This window comes from Caretta caretta, chromosome 1, assembly GCF_965140235.1.
Source record: "Caretta caretta isolate rCarCar2 chromosome 1, rCarCar1.hap1, whole genome shotgun sequence".
Classification (NCBI taxonomy): domain Eukaryota; kingdom Metazoa; phylum Chordata; order Testudines; family Cheloniidae; genus Caretta; species Caretta caretta.
This window is the reverse complement of record NC_134206.1, coordinates 295,851,171-295,874,181: the sequence shown is the minus strand read 5'-3', so window position 1 is coordinate 295,874,181 and position 23,011 is coordinate 295,851,171. Positions and strand designations below refer to the sequence as shown.

The following is a 23,011-nucleotide window of genomic DNA, read 5'->3' as shown; positions in this document are numbered from 1 at the left end:
TAACTCCACTTACTTTTGAATCTTTAGATAGGCCATAGCTCTGTTAGCTGGCAGAAGTGCATTGGTGCCATCTGCTGCTATACCACGTGTATAACATTCAATTGCTGCTTCATATTTTCCCTCTTTGAAATATCCATTTCCCTGATATATTTGAATGGAAAAATTGTATAATATTAAGGAAGTTCTGACAAACACTATACACTGGTGAGCATTTAAAAATACTAACAAGGTGAGTCACATTAATAAGTGATGCGCTTTAAAGTTTGCTAGGTTTGAGAAGTACTTTACTACATTAAATGGGAGACATTTTGTAGCCAGATGTCTACTTAGTTTTCATATTTAGAAATAACACACTGGAAAAACTGTCAAACATGGATTAACTTTTTAACCTTACCACTACTCAAATATTCTTCACAAAATTAATTTCTCACAACAGACCAGCGCCATTGTGTGAGATGATTATATTTAACAGAATACACACACACACACTCACACATATATATAAACAATAGAAAAATATATTTATTTTTCTATTGTTTATACGTGTGTGTATATATATGTGTGTGTGTATATATATGAGAATGTGATAAAAAGACCAAATGTCAATTGTTGATAAAATTTATCACTAACTCTATATGAAAAATAAATTGATGCAACTTTATTTAGAAAATGTGACAACAAAAATACTGATGAAAAATAAGTATTATAACTTGCAGAATTTAAAAAAAAATGTTTTTCATTATGTTTCATATAGAAAGTTATTTAAAAAGAGTATAAACTTTTTCTTTTTTAAATGTCTGATGGGAGATTCCACTGACTCAGCCCTATTGAAAAAAGGACTCAATCATTGCTCAGATAAGGGTAGCGGTGTGCAGTTTATTCATCAGATCCCTGCTCTTTGGAAGAAGACTAGAAGATAATAATTTAGGAATAAAATAAAATCTAGAATCACAAATAATGCATGTGGCAAAACATTCTAATGCATTATGGTAGAAATCTACATCTATGATGCTATTTTTTTCCCCCGATAGTTATAGGACATCAGCTATAGAAAAGCTTACGGAGTTACTTCAAGATTATATGACTCCATATGACCCAACTATAACCTATAGTACCACCTGTTCCAGAATAAGTGAGAAGGAAGAAAACTTATAAGCACAGAGGAAAAACAAAAGCACACAGATTTCAGAGTAAGGAATCCTTAAAAATAGGGGTGGCCAACCTGTGGCTCTTGTACATTATTGCATAACGCACTGCCCCTTCAATGATCCCATCCTTAATAACCTAATTATTAACTCCCCCAACACCTTCTTCCAAATCACCCCTTCAAGCGTGGAGGACCTTCCCCAAACTAGTCCAGAAAACTACTACTCTGTCCTCCAAATCCCACATCAAGACCCAGTTAGTGTCTTGTCAATAAGAAAATGCAAACCTATAATAAATAGGTAGGTAGTGGCCCCTACAGTTTATTTGAATCTATTTTATTTCTTTGTTTATCACAATCAACTAATTGGGCACCACATGTTCCTGTCAGGGTTACCCACAACCTCCCGCATTCCCTGTTTGTTGTAACCACTTTGCCTCATTTCATCTTAGGCCCCAAATTTGCAATGGGGACTCCACTTGGGCACACTGGGGTCAACCTATGCGTAATACATCGCAGAATCAGGTTCTTAGATTGTAAGGTTTTTGGAGCGGGAATACACTTTTACTATGTATTAGTATATTGCCCTACATAAAGCTTAATGACATCTATCCCATTTGGGGTCTTCTGGTGCTACTTTAATACAAAAGCCACTCAACCATAATAAACAATGGGCACTAGCCAGATAAAATCCCACCTCACACCCTTAAAAAATACACACTTCGTACAGATGAACAAAGGAATGAAGTACAAAGATAAAAAAAGATACTATGTACTTTTGTTGTTCATACTTGCACAGTAAAATTATAGTATACTGTTACATATCTTGAGTAAATGTTTTGTTCATGTGTAAAGGTTATGTGATTTACCAAATCTTTCTCCGCAATAGCCTTCTGCTTGAGCTGCTGCTCTTCTATTTGCTTTTTTTCTTCTTCTGTTAATTCAAGCTTCTTTCCGACTTCTTCAGCTTCGTTTTGTTGTGAATTTTCTTTTGATGTTAGAGCCTGGGATATATAGCATCAGCAATATTATTCAATTCATTTTCTCGCTCTCTCTCTCTCTCACACACACACCTTGTCTACATGGTGGCTTTGTCCACACCAGTCAGGAGTGTAAATTCTAATGTGCACTAACATGTCACTCACTAAGTTGACTAGGTATCTTTTAGTGTATGCCAGCAGGATGCACACAGGCCATTTAGTGTGCAACATGCTGGCACGCATTAGAATTTACGTCCCTTCTGGTGTGGACTAAGGCACCATGTAGACAAGTCTACAGACACACACAAAATCTTCTTCAACTGGAATACATCACAATTTGTAGTCTAATCAAAACTATCTTGGAAAGCATTTTATTTATTTTTAAGGAAGCTAGTTTGTTATAACTTGGTTGCATACAATTTCTCACTGTTAGAAATAAAAACATTTAAAAGGGACTAGCTCTTTAAAAGGGACTAGAGCTCTTCATTGTGTTGAAGTGTCTACCTACCACATGCTTCCATCACAGCATCTCTGTGAAGCACAACTTTGATTTTTGTTAAAATATTTAGCAGAGGGCAGTAAAATTCCTATTCTGATGTTCCAGTTTCTGAAGCACAGTTGTAGCTTATTCCCAGCACTGTCTGTACAACATCAGCTCCATCTGGCAAATCATTTTCAAGTTCATTACAATGTTTAAAGGGTGAAGATTGGTTTTAAAAGTAACTTTTCCAAATGCTTCCAAAATAACAGGTGTATATTTTTGGACTCCGAGAAACTTGTATTTATCACAACTCAATATAATGTACATTCTCTCAGTACACTGCTTGCGTGGTGGACCTACCATAGACTTTAATCCACAGATTTTTGATCTCCTGCCATGATTACACCCACTCACCACGCTTCCAAACTACAAAAATTAGTCTGAGGCATAAGTAGAGTGCACTCAAGCATACGTTCAGCCAGAATTACTCTGTAGCTAACAGAACATGTAAAGTTCATCCACTTATATACAGTGCTACTATGTGACTTGTGCTGGACTGATCAGAAATATTAAAAAAAAAAAACGAAACCAACAAAAAACACAAAAAGAAAGATATCAAAAACAGGTTAGAAACATGACATAGTCAGAATATTGGTATCCTCTATTTTTTCCATCAAGATTTATATGCGTTAGTCCACTGTAGGTCAATGAGCTACCATTTCATTGATCTATGCTTAAAAATTTGCAAGAAGTAGACTAAAAACTTCCTTAAAATCCTGGGGGGAAATATGCCATGTACTAAAACCATAAATATAAAATTAACAAAGGGTTTTTTTGACATCACGAATCAAGTTAAATATAAAAAAGGTGTTTATTAGACTTTTAGCAACGATTCATCTCTCTTACCTGATCGATTTTCTGGAGTTCATTTTTTGCTTCAAAGTTATCTGGATCCAGTTCTAAAACCTTTTCATAATCTAAACAGTAGACAGGACATCAAAATTACATATTTTTATATAACAACATTACAGGTGAGAAATTAGAAACTAGCATATTTAAGTATTACCAAAATGTGAACTAACAGCTTCTATCAAGTCATTTTGTGGTACTACAAAAAAACGTAGCTAGCTGGCTTAAGATGTCACACAGTTTACTATTCTAAGCCATTAAAAATCCTATTATTTCATATACTACTTGTAGCTACTCTTCTTATTTAGACTTACTATCCCTTTTCAGGTTTCAGAGTAACAGCCGTGTTAGTCTGTATTCACAAAAAGAAAAGGAGTACTTGTGGCACCTTAGAGACTAACCAATTTATTTGAGCATGAGCTTTCGTGAGCTACAGCTCAGTTCATCAGACGCATACCGTGGAATGGTATGCATCCGATGAAGTGAGCTGTAGCTCACGAAAGCTCATGCTCAAATAAATTGGTTAGTCTCTAAGGTGCCACAAGTACTCCTTTTCTTTATCCCTTTTCAACTTGCCAGATAAACTCAATCTGGCATCCCATTTGATTTCTTCTTGAAAATGGAAATCAAGAGTCCTTTATCAAGAGGGATAAAAACAAAACAAATATCTACAAAAAGAAGCTTTAGTGTAGTAAGTGTATAAAATAGTTTGCATGTACAATAAGAATTGTTTAAAAAACCAAAATGACTAACCTTCTTTGGCCCCCTCAAGATTTTGCAAAGCAAAGCGAGCCGCTCCTCTCCTAGAATAAGCCTTTATATAATTCTTATTTAGTGCAAGTGCTAAATTGCAGTCAGATTCGGCAACAGAAAACCTATAACAATACTGGAAATTATTTATTTTGAATACAATTTAGATTAAAGAGAAACATTTACCCAAAGTATGACAAAACATTGGAGAGTCCATTTTGGGGGGATTCAGTGACATTAACCCGCTAAATAAAGATGATGCTAGAGGGGCGGTATTCGGCATTAGTTGTTGACAGGAACTCTGACTCTTCCTCAAAGTATTTTCAGCACTATTCTGATGGTAATCCCCTTTGGGAGTAAAAGGGCAAACAACAAACAACTGGGACTTTTCCTGACATCTGGAGGAGGCTAGAGCAATACCTGCTGCCCAGACTGAATTCCCAATAAACTGCCTGGATCATGCCCAGAAATGAGGTTTAGATCTCAGTTGAGGTACTTGATAAAAGGAGCAGTAAGGGCTTGTCTTCATGAACACTTAGTTCACAACAAGCTGGGGTGTAAATCAACCCCAGACTAAACTGTTGTGCACTAAGTGTCCGTGCAGACACTGCTGCTGTGCACTAAATGTTGCCTAGTGAGCTTTAACCTAGCCTGCTTTGAAATGGGAGCAGATTGAAGTACGCTAGGGCAGCGCTACTCAAAGTGGTGGTCCACGGACTGGTGCCGGACCGCGACCCATTGGCTGACGGTCCGTGGTGCCTGGGACCCGAGGCAGCGCATTCTGCTCCGCTCCCCACGCACTGCCCCGACTCATGCTGGCTCAACCCTAGCTGTTGCAGCAGCAGCTGCCAGTGATTCTGCTGCGGCTGTTGCCATTGCCCCCTGCCGCGGAGAGGGAGAGGCGCTGCACGAGCTGCAGTGTGTGTAATGTAGGTGTGTGTTTCCTGCACGTTATGCCATCCATTCACGCTGCCCCTCCAACCAGCCCCGAGCAGACAAAGCCCACGGACACACTAATGAGGAGAAGACTCATTCATCTCTGGCAATTTCTGGGGCTTGGCTGCCATCCCCTCTCTTTCCTCACCCCTCCACCCACTCCAAAAAAAAAAAAAAAGTAGCCCCTTGATGCTGGAAGACAGTTGAGTGCAGGTCTGGGGAGAGGAGGATTAATTATTATTGTTGGTGGTGTTGCTCTGTGAAATCTGACAGCATCTGCACTGATCAGCGGAGCTGGTGGAGGAAAAAGACACTGCAGCAGGTTGTCAGGTGGGAGTGGATAAGCCCCCTAAAAAATGTCTGCCAACTTTTATTATATTCATTATATTGTTTCCGATATAAATTAATATTACTGCAAATGTTCAAATAATATTTTCTTGGATCGTAAATGAATAATAGTCATTTTATACGATCCGCACAGACGCACAGCCTTTCAGTCGGTCTTCAATGTATTTAAATAGGAACATCTCCGCGAGTACGCCACACTAACATTCTTCACTGTATTAATTGGAATGGCAGTTTTTCTGATCTGATGTGCTACATGCCTATGTGAATACGATAATAATATGGCACAAATATGGTACCAGTCCCTGGCAAATATGGTATTGGTCCCTGGCACACTGGAAGAAGAATTGCTGGTCCGCCACATCAGATAGTTTGAGAAGCACTGTGCTAGGGAATTTAGCGTGTATGCTGCCACATACTAGAAATTACCATGTGCGCTTTAATCTATTCCCAAACAGGGCAGATTAAAACATACTAGGAAACAGCTAATGTGCAGCAGCAGGGTCCACATGGACACTTGGTGTGCGGCAGGCTAGTTACACCCCAGCTTGCTGCCATCTAAGTGTTTGTACAGATGATCCCTAAGAAACAAATATTTTTTCCTTTTCTTTTTTACGATGCACTCCAATATAATAGGTGTGCAGGGTCTCTAGACACCACAGTGCCTCAGCAGTAGGGCGAAAAGCAATCTCCCTCTGCCAAAAATGGGAAGCCTTGGAAGCACTGTGAAAATTTGGGGCTATATTAGAGGGCAAAAAAGTGTCTTCACTCAAATACTCTACAACAGGGAGGTTGGGACTTCCAGTCTGAAGCTGTGGAGGCAGATTGAAACTGATAACTTCAGAAAAAGACACTTTCAATCCTGGCAAATCAAATTCTACCTCCAAAGCTGCAAGCTGGCTGAAAATGCACATAAACAGACCTGTGGATCTTAGCATGACAAGCAATATATTTATGACTACAATTCAAAGCAAAATAGTATTCCAAAGAAAAAAATTGGATAACAAGTCTTACTTTTTAATTCTAAAGAAAGCAGATGCTCTATTTGTGGGGAGGACAGGATTGTACGGATCAGCATTCATCCCCTTTGTGTAGCATTTTATTGCTTCATCATACTTTCCTTGCTGAAAGTACATATTGCCCTGTTTAAAAACAAAAACACCAGCAGCTTGTTGTCAATTTGTCACAGTACAGTGTTTTGCTGAAGTAACATTTTGTACTCACTTCAGTCTCTTAATTTGGTGGTGCAAAGAGAACAAGCATTTTATACTTTGGGTTAAACATTCCAGTTTAAAGTCTCCAAGCACTGCTATCATTAGTCTGTTACTTACAAAACATGTATAAAATGTTTCTCACCTTCCTACAGTCAATAATTTTTATTATCCTTGTAATAAAAATTGTTTATTTTGTCCTAAACTATTATTTCAAGGTCATCCAGCTTGTTAAGACTAAATTTAATACAGACCACTGCTGCTTGAATTTCCGTAATTATTAAAATATCTTCATAGGTTACCAGTGAAAATCCAATCAAATATCACAGTATTTTAGCTTTCCAAGAAGGTTTATGATATCATGCCATAGTACCTTTTGTATTTTCCTTTTATGTTACAAGTTATTCTGAGGCTTGCCCAAGAATATTGGCTTGCCCAAGTATAATTTGGAAAAGAGATGGGGAAAAAGAACTTATTGTTTTGGAATTGTTTCCACGGTTATGGAAGCAGCTTTCTATTTGCATTCAGAAAAGTCAATCTGGGTTAGATTTTAAAGCAACATTTAAGACACAATTGACACCACTTTGAATGCAGAAGCACCCTGAGAGTTGTGTATATTTTCTACATTAATGTGTTTTCTGCCAAAAATACTCCAATAATAATTTACGTAGCATGTTAAAACAAAATTGGCTTATTTCCTGTACTACTATTATTTTTGTAGCAAATGTAAAATCTTGTGATGAATATTTGTCCAGTCCATCAGTCAAGATGAACTGTCCCAATCTATAATGGGAGAACAAAGTGTCCCACAAATAAAAACAGTGATCATAAGGTTAACTTATAAATGAGAGAGACTAAGATAATACAGGACAGTGTATAAGAGAAATTCAGAAGTAATGGTTCTTATTTTTTCAGATGGTTGGATCTAGGACAGTTGTGGGAACACAATCTCTAGGAAGGAAGACAACAGACCCATCACACCTTTTTACTCTTAACAGCCTGCTGCCGCCTCACAAGATTACCAAATCTGCAAGCTACAGAGCCCAGGGATCAGTTGCTGTACGAGGCACCAGACTCATACAGGTAAGCTGGAAGCTTAGAATTGAGAGACAGTGAATCAAAAACTTATACTTCATAAAAGAAACGGAAAGGTCAGGAGATCGACAACAGGATATGAAGACTTTCAAGTCCAGCCAAGGTTGATAGTGACAAAGAGTTAGTACCATCTGAATTCTGTGCAGTCATATATAGTGAGTTGGTGTTCCCACCTCAAATCCTGAGGAGCAGATAAACAAATGGAGAAAAAAAAAGATTCCCATCAGAACTGGCACCCTTCTTCGAAGTCAACAGAAGATAAAACCTATGGACAAAGATTGAACAACTCTCTCACTCCTAGATTTAGCTACTTTAGGTCCAGGATGAGAAATGCTGGCAAGGTGGTGGAGGAAGGGGAGACAGAACAGTATTTCTATAGCTGTGCTATATCTAAGATAGGGAGGTTCAGTCTCAACAACCTAGCCCCTTTAACAAGCAGAAAGTTGACTTAAATGCTGTGTGAAGATCAGAAGGGAATCTTCTCACTCAGAAGAATATAAGGAATCGTGGGCCTTGGCAAAATGAAGACGACATACATCCTAGCTGAAATTGGAGGGGAGAGAGAAAAGAATGGTTACTTAACCTACAGCAGCTGTGGTTCTTTGAGATTGTGTTGTCCACTCAGATTCTGCTTCTGGTGTGCATGTGTCCCATGCATGTGAGATCAGATCCTTTCAGCCGCATCCATTGGGACCATATCTGTGCCTTAGATACCTTTGTGATGTTCCCACCCACCCAAGGACATCAAAAGGCAGAATGGGCTCAATGATCCCTCAAAGGAAACCTGATATTGCTTGTCAGCTTTTTTGGAATTAGGTGCCATTGGTACTTGGGTCTACTACAAGATTTTAGCTGTTCTAACAAGCCTTCATTAATGGGCATGGTAAGGCTACTTGAAGACATGAAAGAGTGCAGGATACCTAGTAGTTTGTGTGGATTTTCCTATACTACCTCTACCAGAATTTCTAACATATCTGCTGTGTGCCTTAAAAGCTCTCAGAAGATCCTGAAATCATCTATCTAACTAGGAGAAGAAGTGAAGAGAAGGAATTGCTGTTTAGAATAAGTGTTCTTCCTTCTCCAGCTGCTATTCTTCATTGTCATGGTCTTGTTGTCGCAGACTGTGAGACTGTACTAACTGACCCTGCTGAGTAAATCTATGGGGTCTTGTAGGAGAGAGAGATATAACTACAGAGCAGGAGAAGAGTGAGGATAAGGGCAGCACAAGGTGTCCTGGAATTACACAGGAGTGGAGGCCATGGGGGTGAAGCCACAAAGAATGTTCTCCTCAAGTTTCCTGATGTCTATGCCTATAATGGCACTCTCTAGAATCTATCTGACCAGTAAGGTTTATACGAGGAAGAGTGAGGTGTATGTGGAAATATCTTCCTGCTATACTCTGAAGGGCAAGAAGAAAATGAATATGCTTCCTTTAATGGGGGAAGCTATCTTGTCAGGTGTTCTAGGGTCCCCCACAACCAAGTGACAGAATTTAACAGGTGAGTTCATCACTACCATAGCCACATCAGAAGTCGGCACTGAGGCAGAAGCACCTCTGCTAAATGATGCAGATAGCAGGGGTGACTCCAGTAGCCTGGTGACCATTAGACAAATGGGTACCTAAAACGTCACTGCTGGGAACATCTGCACTGTGGAGATGAAGTCTTAGTCATGGGCACCGAGGCTCAAGTGTAGATGTTTCAATGGTAGTACTGAGGGAAATGAAGACCATGGTTTCAGATGGTGCCATGAGTTCCTGGTGACTAACTGTACCAAGGCATCAGAGGAACCCAGTCTGGGTTACCAACTGCCTTTTGCCTGAGGGGCATCATATCTTGAGTCATGGTAAGTCTTTTGTCTGTCTTTATTGGGCACCAGGATGGGTGACTATATGTGTGCTTGATCCTGGAGCGGCACTGCTTCCAACCGCTTTCAGACAATGACTGGGTAGAGGAGTTCTTGTCTGTCCTGTCAGACTCGGTAATTTTAGATTAAGAAAGTGCCTAGGAGCTTGGTGTAGAGCCACAGCTCAGCAGAGTGCTCATTCAAATAGACCGAGAAAGCAGGACTTTTTAGCCTTGGGCTGTGAAGAGGCCCTCATTAGTGCTCTAAAAGTAGAGCTTCAGATGAGCCTCAGTGGCTTTGTGCATGCTCTTGGAATAGGAACAGACTGAACACTTACCAGGATTCTGTCCCTCACCAAGGCAGAAGAAACACCAAGACTGTCCATCATTAAACAACATAGCTGCCTTTCAAGAAGGACGAGTTTTAAATCCCAGGGATTTAGTTTTAGCCATATCAACTAAGTACCAGGTAAACTCCAAATCTAATCTAATTTTTTTTTAAGCCAAATGGTGTAACAAAGTAACTATTAACTAACTACACTAATAAACAATGCTAATTATCCTGACAACTAACAGGTCAGTGCACGGAGTATGTGGACACTGCAACAGTTCTCTCTTGCTGTCAGGAGCAGTAAGAAAGAAGTGAGGGATAACTGGGCCCATTGCTCCCTTTATGTCCTTTCCAGGGGCAAGGGAGTATGAGTGTGGAGAGGGTGGTGCAGTTCAAGTGTATGTAGGGCATGAGCATGGTCCCAACGGACACTGCTGTCTAAAAGAATCTGTTATGGGCACATGCTCACCAGAAGTGGAATCCATGTGGACAATGACTTGAAGCAACAGACAATGTTCAAATGTCTGCATCATTTTTTTTTTAAGGGTCATTTAATGCTGCAATAACCTTTTCTTTCTCAGCAAGAGCTTTTTCTGCATCTATATGAATTCCATCTTCTTCAGAGTCCGATTCTGGAGATAAGGAATCATGGGTACTATCTTCTTTGTCCAGTTCTTCAAGTATTTTGTCCTAAAAACACAAAATAAATTCACGTGTATAATGTTCATTATAATCCACGACTCCATACAAATTATAACTAGATATCGATAAAGGACAAACTAGACACAGGATTTTTAAAAATACATCTTTCAATTATTACAAATACTACTGGCAGTACTTTGTTTTGTCTTTATTTAACTAAGGTTGCGATCTTGCTCAGCCACAGGGGTTCACTTGTGCAGATCTCTATACAGCATTGAGGCCTAAGAATGTATAGACTTATAATTTTGTAAACTGATTTTGAAATATTCACAAAGGTAATAAAACAACTTCCTGACAACAACACACTAAAAATAGTAAAACTAAGTTATTCTATTTGGGTTCTTATAAAATGCTCATTGTTATTACAGAAATTTAAACACTGATAATGGTGCTATGGTTGGTGCTTAGTAACAGCTGTACATGCAGTATAAAATTGCATAAATTTGAAAATATACACCATAAAATGTTTGAAATACAGAACTATTTTCTGTGACTAGAACACAGCCATACTCCATGAAGTTCACAAAAAACCCTGAACTATCTGAATGTCCACTCTACATCAGGCATTTTAGATTCCTATTCAGGTTTCTCTAAATCAAGAAAGAATTTAAGCACATGCTTTAGTGCTTTCCTGAATTCAGGCCTTAATGAATTGTACAGCTTTTTGCAACAGGGATTGCAATGTATGTTTGGAGACCATTCAATTTGTAATCCGTAATCCAAACCGTAACATTTAAAATTAACAGTGGTTATCGTTTTTTCATTATCATTTTTAAAAATGTGTATGTGGCACAATAAGTCATGATTAAATGAAAAGCTTTCACACGCAGTTTTGATTACAAAATCGTGATTTGTTTCACAGTATTACAGTGTATTCACTGCACCTAGTTTTAGTTTATCTCAGTTTACAATTTTGTACTTGGAAAAATTTATTCATATACAAACAAGAGGTCTCTCTGCACTTACCATGTTTCATTTAGTATCTGTACAGCCATGCTAAACGCACCACACAGCAAAGAAAAAGTTCATTCTTACAGGGAAATATTTGTCATCCCAAAAGCCCACTCCACACCCAATGCTTATTCAAACATTTTAATTGCTGATAACATGCTAAACCTCACATAGATTCTACCCTTTTCTGAAATGTCAATAAAAGTGGGATGCGCTTAGTATTTTAATACTCATTCTACTGAGTATTTTAGTTTTCAGATCAGATTAAAGTTTTAAAAGACCTTAAATACTGGACTCCCATCAGACGAAAGTTAATCAGTTATATTTAAATATATTTTAAGCATATATCTACCTCAAAGCTACAGAAACATTAAAAAATTGTAATCAAAGTTAATTTTTAAAAATAGCCATCCTCAAATCTCCAGTTTCTGTAAGCTGTTACCTCCTTGGGTAAACCTAACTGTGTAGCATTAGTCAGACATATCCAAAGAGAAACCTGAGACTAAAATTCATAAGAGGCATCCTATTGGTATCCTGAAGGTTTCCATTCCTTTTAAACACGATGCTGCTTTCACTTCAGGAACCTAGTTAAGAGACACTACACTAGTAAGACTTCAGCTCCAAAACTTTCACAGGTTAAATGTGTTTGATTCCAAATAATTAACAGAATGTATGCAGCCTTTACACAACAGCTTAATTCAATACAATTCTTGCATTGGTCTGGATGCTTACAATGTCAATAGCAGCAGAAGCAGCATGAGCTCATGAACTCAGTGTTTGGCAGGTACTTTAAGAAACTATTTTCCGAATATTGTTTTAAAAACATGTTAATCACAAAGCTTATTCACACATAATAGTAATAAACTGGGATGCCAAAAATGTTTTAAAAATATGTATACCACCTTCTTTAACCAATACCTCCATAAAAACTTACAATAAAAATGTTAAATATTCACCTCACATGCTCTTCTCCTTCTACTCTTGTCAAGGTTCCTCCCCCACTCTGAACTCTAGGGTACAGATGTGGGGACCTGCACGAAAACGTCCTAAGCTTACTTTTACCAGCTTAGGTTAAAACTTCCCCAAGGTACAAATTAATTTTATCCTTTGTCCTTGGAATAACCACTGCCACCACCAACTCTAACTGCGTTTACTGGGAAACGTAGTTTGGACACGTCTTTCCCGCCAAAATCCTCCCAACCCTTGCACCCCACTTCCTGGGAAAGATTTGGTAAAAATCCTCACCAATTTGCATAGGTGACCACAGACCCAAACCCTTGGATCTGAGAACAATGAAAAAGCATTCAGTTTTCTTACAAGAAGACTTTTAATAGAAATAGAAGTAAATAGGAGTAAAGGAATCAGCCCTGTAAAATCAGGATGGTAGGTACCTTACAGGGTAATTAACTTCAAAACAGAGAATCCCTCTAGGCAAAACCTTAAGTTACAAAAAAGACACACAGACAGAAATAGTTATTCTATTCAGCACAATTCTTTTCTCAGCCATTTAAAGAAATCATAATCTAAATGCATACCTAGCTAGATTACTTACTAAAAGTTCTAAGACTCCATTCCTGTTCTATCCCCGGCAAAGCAGCATACCAACAGACACAGACCCTTTGTTTCTCTCCCTCCTCCCAGCTTTTGAAAGTATCTTGTCTCCTCATTGGTCATTTTGGTCAGGTGCCAGCGAGGTTATCTTTAGCTTCTTAACCCTTTACAGGTGAGAGGATTTTTCCTCTGGCCAGGAGGGATTTTAAAGGGGTTTACCCTTCCCTTTACATTTATGACAACTCTGAACTACTACTTGCAGAATTATTTTACATTTAAAATAAAACACTATTTTTAAAACCATTTTTTCTTAATGCCAAAAATTTATGATATGAGCCAGAGCAGGGCGTAATTACTGTGGAATAATTCACACCTAATGTATTTAAAATAAATTATAGTATCCTATTTCATATCTTTTCAAGGACCAAAATGTAAGCTGTTTGGGGCAGGGGTGTTATTTTCTGTTTTTCAATACCTAGTGCAATTGGGAACCAACCTAGCAGGACTCTAGGCACTAATGAAATATAACATTAAGCAATAGTATCAATTAGGCATGACACATGAGATAAGTATACCATATAACTGGAATAACGTACCACATCAAGCTTTCCCCATGCTTCATAGTCATAAGATTTTATCTTGTTTTTTTTGTTTTCCTCAGTTGTTTTCTTAGAAGGTACTTTAGCTTTGCTCTTCTTCTTTTTCCTATATGCCTCATTTCGAATTGGTGGTAAATTCTAGGTAGAACAACAGTTATTTCAATGTAGTTTTAACTTAGAGAAATAGTTATGAGATTTTTTTTTCAGATGAGATAGGATAACATTTACAGTAAAATACTTTTAATTTTTAAAACAAAGGATGATTGAAAACTGCATGTCTTAAAGATGAAGGCAGATTTAAGGCAGTACAGCTTTTGTTACTATCAACACATGACTGGCGTTCTCTTCTGAGAGTCTGTAAACTTTAATGCTCACAAGTATTTTGGAAAATGAAAATCTTTGTAAATAAATGTAAATGAAAGTGCATAAGACCTTATAGTGTCACAATTCTGAGGTAAGATAGGCTCAAGTTTTGTTTTAGATTAGGTTTCCCTAAATCCAAAACATTTTGAAGAAAACTGTTTGTCACCCGGCTTTGTAGGTCCACTCAAATAATGTTCATGCTGATGCTGCTCCACAAACTGACAAAGATTTTCCTTATGGATAATATAAATCTAACAGGAAGTTTTAAATGCAATATAAAAAATACAAACATTAAGATGTTTACCACGGTTGAACCTCTTTGTGATTATGTAAAACAAGATTCAGTTAATTTTTTGGATTTGAATTTCAGACATAAATAGATGTATAATATTTTGGATAAAAAGGAAAGAAGAGCAAAAAAAACTGTAACATGCACGTTTGACTGGGAAACGTGCTGATTCTGTAAGTCTCCATGTGTTTTCTTTCCTCTGAAACACAAAACATTTTAAAAGCCAGTGGCACATTTCATACGAATATTAATTATCCATTTGAGTGCAGAGGGTGAAACTGTCCTCACTGACATCAATGGGAGTTATGCCATTTATTTCAATGGATCCAGGATTCTACACAAAGTTACACTGCACAGAAAGAAACCATACACCTCCACATATTGTAGTGGCTGTTAAATTCTTTTACAGTTTTATACTGAAGCATCAGTTTACTTGTAGAGGGCCAAATCCTATTTGCCTTACTTATGCAGGGAGCCCTGTGATATCAACAGGACTTCTCAGAAGAGTACATCAAAGAGGATTTCATTATCATCATGTTCCTATTACACCTCTGGTGTTTAGGGCAGTGATGAAGCTCCTCCTGTCTGTTTCTGGCAAGTCTTTCAACGGTTCCCCAGCTGTGCCCCAGGTTTTTCAAGTCGGCTTCCATGTTGTTCCATGTTTTTCAAGTCGGCTTCCATGTTGTTTTCAGGAGGACTCGTTTTTGCTTGCCTTCAGGTGTCCATCTTATTGCTATTCTGGTGATAGAATCAGTTTCCATCCAAAGCACATGACTAATCCATCTCCAGCACCTCCTGGCAATGATGGTGCTCAGATCCTCTTGGCTGCACTGTGTCAACAGATCTTGGTTTGAGATTGTACTGGACGAAAAGATATGTAGGACTTTTCTGAGGCTGGTTGTATGGAATGAAGACAGTTTGGACATGTCATACTTTCTCATTCTCCAGCATTCTGCACTATAAAGTAGTGTTGAAAGTATGCAGCTCTGATAAATCTTAAGGTTGGTTTTGGTGTTGTATTTTGATGATTTGCAGACAGTATTTAAGCTCCTGAAGGTGTTCCTGGCTTTACTGATTTTGTTCCGGATATCCTGGCTTGTTCCAACATCCTGGCTGATGGTGCTGCCAAAGTATGTGAATGTTTCTACATTGGTGAGAACATAATCCTCTATCCATATAGGTAATGGTGAGGCAATATTAAAGGTCATGATATCTGTCTTATTGCAGTAGATTTTTAGTCCAATTTGCGGGCTGAATACATTGAGTTGAGTGGTTTTTTCTTGTATATAGTGTTGAGTATGTGACAGGAGAGCGACATCATCTGTGAAGTTCAGGTCTTCAAGGGATGAGAAGTGTCCATTTAATGCCTCTTGGAATGTCTTCTGTTGTAGGCCGCATTACCCAATCGATAGCAATGTGGAAGGGGATTGCAGACATGACACACCCCTGACGTACTCCTGTTTTGACTTCAAAACTGAGCTCACTGTGATCAGCACTGCACGTAAAGTTGAAATAGAAGCTTTTGATGATGTTGATTGTACGGAAAGGATTCCGTATGCCCGCAGAATGCGCCATAGGCTGGTCCTGTAAATGCTATCAAAAGCCTTCTCAAAGTCTATGAAATTTATGCAGAGTTGCCGTTGCCATTCTAAGCACTGTTCTATTATGTTTTGTAGAGTGAAGATCTAGTCTGTGCATCTATGCCCTTTCCGAAAACCAGCTTGCTCTTTTCTGAAAACACTATCAATTGCCTCTGATATTCGCTGGACTATAATCTTACACAATACTTTGCTTGGTACAGATAAAAGTGTGATACCACGCCAGTTATTACAATCACTGAGAGTTCCTTTCTTTCGTACCTTCACTATAACCCCATTGCTCTACTCATTTGGCACTTTTTCCCTTTCCCACACTGATGTAAATAGAGGAGCCAGGATACATGCTGCTTATTTAGGATTTACCTTGGACAATTCTGCATTCAAGTTATCCTTGCCAGGAGCTTTCCCATTTTTTAAGGATTTGATGGCTTAAATGATCTCTTCCTTAGTTGGGGTGTCTGTGTTGATATCAAGATCTTCTGCCTCCTGGATGGTGGCTCCCTGTTCATCAATTCTTTGAAATGCTCTGTCCAGCGTATTTCTTGTTCTTTTTCAGTTGTGAGTAGGTGTCCTTTTTTGTTCCTGATAAGAGTGTTTGTTGGTGTCTGCCATTTACCACTGATAAGCCACGTCATTTTGTAGATGGTTCCTTTTTCACCACAAGCAGCTGCATCCTCTGCTTCTGTTGCCAGATTATCAATATAATGCTATTTGTCTGCTTTCACAAATTGACCTTCCAGTGTACCTTGCTATACTGCTTGTGGTATTTGTCCTTTAGCTTCTGGGATTTTGTGTCTAAAACTTTTTTCTTCAGGGCTCATCTGGTTTCTATGACATTCCACGTGCTGGGTAAAATCCACTCCTTCCTTCTCTTCTGCCTGTAGCCTAGACAGGCATCACTACTCTGTTTATAAATTGCTATAACTTTGTCCCTCTTCTTGCTGATCTCCTCATCTGCATTCCCCTCCTCTTTATTAAGGTCTGCAAGTGCTTGAAACCTGTACTTTAACTGCAGAATGGAGGCTTTCTGTGCTTCAGGGACTTTAGCTTGTCAATATCATAATGTCTATGTCCCTTGTTCGGTGGACCCACACTTCTCAGTTTTAGCTTGATGGAGGCTGTCACAAGGTGATGGTCGCTGCCAACATATGCACTCCTTCTCACTTTCACATCTGTCAGTGAGCGTCCCCATTTGCCATTGATCATGATATGGTCAATCTGGTTCTTATCTCTGCCATTTGGAGAACACCATGTCAGCTTGTGAATTTCATGATGTTCAAATAGGTTCAAATAGTTCATTCATATTACAGAAATCAACAAGCCTTTCTCTGTTTTCATTCATGGTGCCATACCCATGTCTTCCCATTGCTCTGTCATTGTTTGTATCGTCCTTACTGACCTTGCCATTCAGGTCTCCCGTGATGATAGTTAGGTCGTGACATGGTACTCTCTCTAACTCCGTCTGTAGTTTTTTGAGACACCTTAGACACTAACAAATTTATTAGAGCATAAGCTTTCGTGGGCTGTAGCCCACTTCATTGGATGCATAGAATGGAACATATAGTAAGAAGATTATATATATATATATATACACACACACACTGTGATAGACCTAGGCCAGTTGGGTACAGCAGAGTAGCCATATTGGGATCCAGGAAGTGGGCGGGCTTTGCCCGCCCACTGCTAAAGGATCCCCCCAGCATAAGGGGGGGTCCACAGGACCTGGAAAACCAAATAATTACGGGGGACAACTAATGAACAACAGGGACAGGAGTGCGGTCAAAGGGTCAAACGAAGGGAACCGGACGGGGACACCGAGCAGAGAACCCCGGACAGCGCCCACTGCTCCTCAAAGGCACCAAGGGAGTCAGTGGACGCTGCCCAGAGGAAATCTGCCCGGAAATGTGAACGGACAGAGGATTGGAAATAGGCCCCACAGTCACAGGAGACTCCATCGGCCAACCTCCTCACCCTGGTTTTATAGATGGCCACTTTAGCCAGGGCCAGGAGGGTGCTGACCAGGGTCCCGTGACTTAGTGGGGCCACGGACAGCCTGTAGTGCAAGGTAGAATTTGGCCCAGCATAAATAAATTCTTTAAACATACAGCAGGGTAGCATTGCATGTACTTTGATCATACATGTTGCTGGTGAGGAAAAAAAAAGGGGGAGTTTAGGAGATACTGATCCTTAGTCTTTATGAAATATCCTTGAGGAGCAGCAGTAATGTATCCCTAGAACATTAAAATGAGAATCACTTTGGATCTTAATCTGTGCAAAGAAAAACAAAATTAAATGATAAATTATTAAACAAATACCACCATTTTTTATTAATAGCTGTGTTAATATTGAGATTGGACTCTTGAATTTACCTCTTCTGGGGCACCACTCTGTTTCATCAATTCAGAATCCATCTGCTTAATATCTTTTTCCCAGCTTTCTAATTCTCTCACAAAATCATGCAGCTCTTCAGCATTTTGCTTCATTTGCAGCTGTAGCTCTAGTGCTTTATTCGGTGAAGTCATTGTTACCTGTTGAATTTGGAGAAAAACAGGTTTTTGATGAGAATCAAAAGCAATTATTGAAGAAAACTAGTTTCTGCAAAATGAAAAAAAAATCATGCCTGAACTCGACTGAATTACTTTGCATGGATGACTGAATCTTCCCACCAGTATGAGCAAAGACATCGTAGGAAAAAGTAAGGAGATGAGAAGAGAACAAGTTACTAAAATGAAGGAAAGTTATAACTTTTCTGACATACTGAAACATCTGAAAAGAAACAAGTCTTGTTTTTCGTTATTGTGGATAAGGTGTATCACCTCTTTAAGGAGCAAGTCAAGGAAGTATCCAGAAGGTGACAACTATGTGATCTTGTATTAAAGGAAATATGCTTCAATAATTTTTCAAAATGTTGTAATCACACAATCTTGTGTGAAAAAACAAGGAAATTAGCTTCTTAAAGTTAACATTTAACAAAAAATCTGCAACTATAAAAAGTACTCATTCTATAGATCAGAGGTAGGCAAACTACGGCCCGGGGGCCACATCCGGCCCTTCAGATGTTTTAATCCAGCCTTCGAGCTCCTGCCAGGAAGCGGGGTCTGGCGCTCCAGCCAGGGATCAGGGTCGGGGGCTTGCCCTGCTCTGCGCGTCCCATGGCTCCGTGCGGCTCCCAGAAGCAGGTGTGTGTCCCCACTCCAGCTCCTATGTGTAGTGGCAGCCAGGAGCTCCGCACGCTGCCTCTGCCCCAAGCGTGGTCCCCTCAACTCCCATTGACTGGGAACTGAGCCAGTGGGAGATGAGCCAGTGGGAGATGCAGGGATCGGGCCTCTCTCCACTATTCCAGTCACTATTTTGTATATTACCATTATGTCCCCTGTTATTTTTATACTTTCTCAATTAGATACTACTAATCTCTTTACTCTTGCCACACCTTAAAGTTTTCAGAGTCCTAGACTCCTATTTCTTGTATATCTGTTTTGAGACAGGATGACCAGAATTTAACATTAGATAGCCTTATCTAAAATAAAGATAATATTTTCATGATCACTAACCCACATTCTTTATACAGTGTAACTTTTTGCTTGTTTTTGACTACTGCTGCACACTGAACAGATGCTCTCCTTGAACTATCCTGAATGATGCCATGGTCATTTTACTAAATTGTTGCAATGAATTTAGAACGTAGGAATTGCAGCACTGGATCAGACCAGTGGTCTCGTATCCTGCCTCCAAAGTGGCTGGCAACAGATGCTTCAGAGGAACTGCAAGAAACCCAGTAATAGACAGATGTGGGATAATATGTCTTCCATGAAGGTTTCATCCTAATCTGTAAAAATTAGAGAGATTGTTTCAAACCTTTACAAATGAAGTTTTATATCCCTACTTATTTTTTTGGTAACCATTAACTATTATAACTCTGGCTATTCTTACTATCTATATAAATGTCTTTGAATCCTGCTAATTTCTTGGCCTCACTGACATCCTGTTACAATGAGTTCTATAATCTAATTATGTGTTATTTGAAAAAAATATTAGTATTGAATTTGGCTCTCTTCTGTTTCTCATATTCTTGCTATTCTATAGCCTGTTCCTTATGCTTCCGAACATCTTGTTTGTTTTTTTGCAAATGAGCAGAGGTCTTCATTGAGTTGAGCACACCAATGCTCAGGTCCCTTTCCAGCACTGATCCTGATAATTTAGAACCCTGTAAACTGCATGTTTAAGAGTTTGGAGGATAGGGACCTAAGCAAAGACCTTGGAATTCCATTGCATACTAAAGTCTCTCTATTCATACCTCTCAACCTGTGGAGGACAATAAGAGATATTAATTAGGGAAGCCTTTAACCAGGTGAACAAGGTAAGGATCCTTTCTGAACAAATTATGATATTTTGGCATAGGATTCCACAAGCATGTGATAAAAAGACATGCTGCTAAAATTAACATATACAGTTACATACATAAGGAAAGTGGGGAGGAAAGGATGGACTATGGTAGACCAATCACTGGATTGGGAGTGTCATAGACTTTAACGTCAGAAGGGACCATCCTGATTTTCAGTCTGACCTCCTGCACGTTGCAGGACACAGAACCTCACCCATCTACTGAGTTACTCTGGCTGAGTTACTGAAATTCTCAAATCATGGTTTAAAGACTTGAAGTTACAGAGAGTTCACCATATACACTAGTTCATATACACTGCAACTGACCTGTACCCCATGCTGCAGATGAGCCAGGGGAAAATTCCCAACCTCAAATATGGCAATCAGTTAGACTCTGAGCATATGGGCAAGACCCATCAGGCAGATACCTGGAAAGAATTATCTGTAGTAACTCAGAGCCCACCTCATCTAGTGTCCCATCTCCAGCCATTGGGGATTTTTGCTATTAGCAGTTGCCCATTGGCCACACACCATTGTAGGCAGTCCTCTCATACCAGCCCCTCCATAAACTTATCAAGCTCAGTCTTGAAATCAGTTAGGTTTTTTTCCCCCACTGCTCCCCTTGGAAGGCTGTTCCAGAACTTCAATCCTCTGATGGTTAGAAACCTTTGCCTAATTTCAAGCCTAAACTTGTTGATGGCGAGTTTATATCCATTTGTTCTTGTGTCCACATTGGCCCTTAATTAAAATAACTCCTCTCCCTCCGTTATCTAGTCAGGACACCTAGATTCAATTCACAGCTCTGCTACAGACTTCCTGTGCAATCTTGGGCAATTCACTTACACCCCGATCCACAAAGGCACTTGAGTGCCTAAACCTAAATTCAGGCACTTAAAATTCAGCTTTAGGCACCTAAAACCCAGTTTTAAACTGCACCATGATTCACAAAACTCCCACCAAACCCCACAGGCACCTAAACTTACTTGGTGCATAAGTTTACAGGTTACCTCTGCATTTTAATTCCTGCCTCTGGGCACTTACAGTGCTGCCTCACTCCAGGCATCTGGATGCCTAATGCCAGAGTGATGCACAAACTGGGAGAAGATAGGTATTCATTTGCCTATCTTGAGTGCAGAGCCCAATCTGGTAGGTGGACTGTGGGTACCTATCAGATCAGGTCCCATTCAAAATCTGCTCAAAGGAGGAGTTGTCTTCCAATATTTAGCGCAGTGGTCACCTGGGATGTGGACGATTCAGGTTCAATTCCCCCCTCTGCCTGATTGGCAGGAAGGATTTGAAATCTCACGAAAGGGCTCTAATCACTGAGCAATGGGATATTTTGATGTGAGGTGTGATGCTGTATGCAAGCCACATACTAAAGGATATAAAAGGCAGCTGTATTGTCTCCATTTTATCTTCAATCCTGCTTCTTGCTTCTGGAGTAAGTTCTATGCAAACTGAAGTTCTGAACAAAGGACTGAATGACCCAGCCAAGCTTTGGATGTGTTCCAGGCAGGAATGTAAATATCATTTTAAAAAGTACCCGTTTAAAAAATAAAAATTGTATCATTTAACCGGTTAACCAATTGGGACCTCACAATGCTTACAATGGCACGTCTCCCCTCTCCCTTGTCCTAGAGCATAGCCAGGAGAGCTTAGGGCAGTAGAGAGGGCCCAGCACCCGCTTGCACCCTCAGTACCCAGGAAAAGGAAGAGGAGCCCCAGGTACTTAGTTTGTGCTGACGTGGCCTCCACAGATGCTCCATACCACCCCAGCAGCAGCTTCCTTTCCCTTCAATAATCAGCTGAAACTGCAGCACCAACCAGCATGCCATCCCCTCCGCAGCCAAACCCCTTCCAGTGGCACAGGCGGGAGGCCAGGGACTACTTTATCCCCCAACGGGGCCTGCAGCCCCTGCGCCCCAACCCTAAATGTGCTCCCCCTGCCTGGCTGGCCATTCCCTGCGAAGCCCCCGGACTGGTAGTTTGCTCATCCTGCCTCCCTGCGCTGCCAGGCATTTCCTGGCCTAGCGAGTAGTATCCTTCCGCCAGGGTCGTCACCCCTGGGTCTGTGCAAGTATTTCTCCTCAGGTCTGTGGGGCTGGAGGGACTTTTTTTTAATATCGTTAATATCGACTCGGCACCTTTAAGAAGGGGCTGGCTCCCAGTGATCTCTTGTGATGCCCGCTCCTTCCTGGTGCCATAATTCACCTCTTGCAGTGTCCCAAAATGGCATCTCTACTGCAGAAGAACCTGTTGGAGATCTGCACACAGGCCCTGCCCTCAGCAAGGACTTCTACCAGCTGATCGGAAGGAGGTGGATGAACGGTAAGACTAATACGTATTGGTATACCGTTTAACAGTTTAATATTTTACATCCATAGTTCCACAGGGTCTTTCAAGCCAGCAAACTTACCAATATTGCTAAGAACCTGATATATGGACTATGAATTCTTAAGTATGTATCTGACTACTTGGACCATTTAGCAACTCTCTTCTTGTTCTTTTCCTTTTCTTTTCTAATAAACCTTTAGTTTTAGATACTAAAAGAT

The 23,011-nt window shown here is 39.8% G+C and overlaps 1 protein-coding gene across 5 annotated transcripts in view; it reads right to left on the bottom strand.

Moving 5' to 3' along the window:
- Positions 1-23,011, bottom strand: part of RPAP3 (RNA polymerase II associated protein 3) — a 45,722-nt gene that overhangs the window by 16,089 nt on the left and 6,622 nt on the right. For 2 of the 5 annotated variants that reach the window (XR_007354609.2, XM_048835958.2), the window contains exons 1-9: positions 19,631-19,651; positions 18,449-18,607; positions 13,827-13,967; positions 10,594-10,716; positions 6,560-6,687; positions 4,268-4,389; positions 3,512-3,582; positions 2,014-2,148; positions 14-141 (exon numbers count right to left, since the gene is read on the bottom strand). Coding sequence is in view for 4 of the 5 variants with exons in the window: in XM_048835958.2 (XP_048691915.1) it covers positions 14-141; positions 2,014-2,148; positions 3,512-3,582; positions 4,268-4,389; positions 6,560-6,687; positions 10,594-10,716; positions 13,827-13,967; positions 18,449-18,607; positions 19,631-19,636 (1,013 nt within the window). In the remaining variant the exon portion in view is untranslated. The other 3 variants (XM_048835959.2, XM_048835961.2, XM_048835962.2) reach the window with 2 other exon arrangements.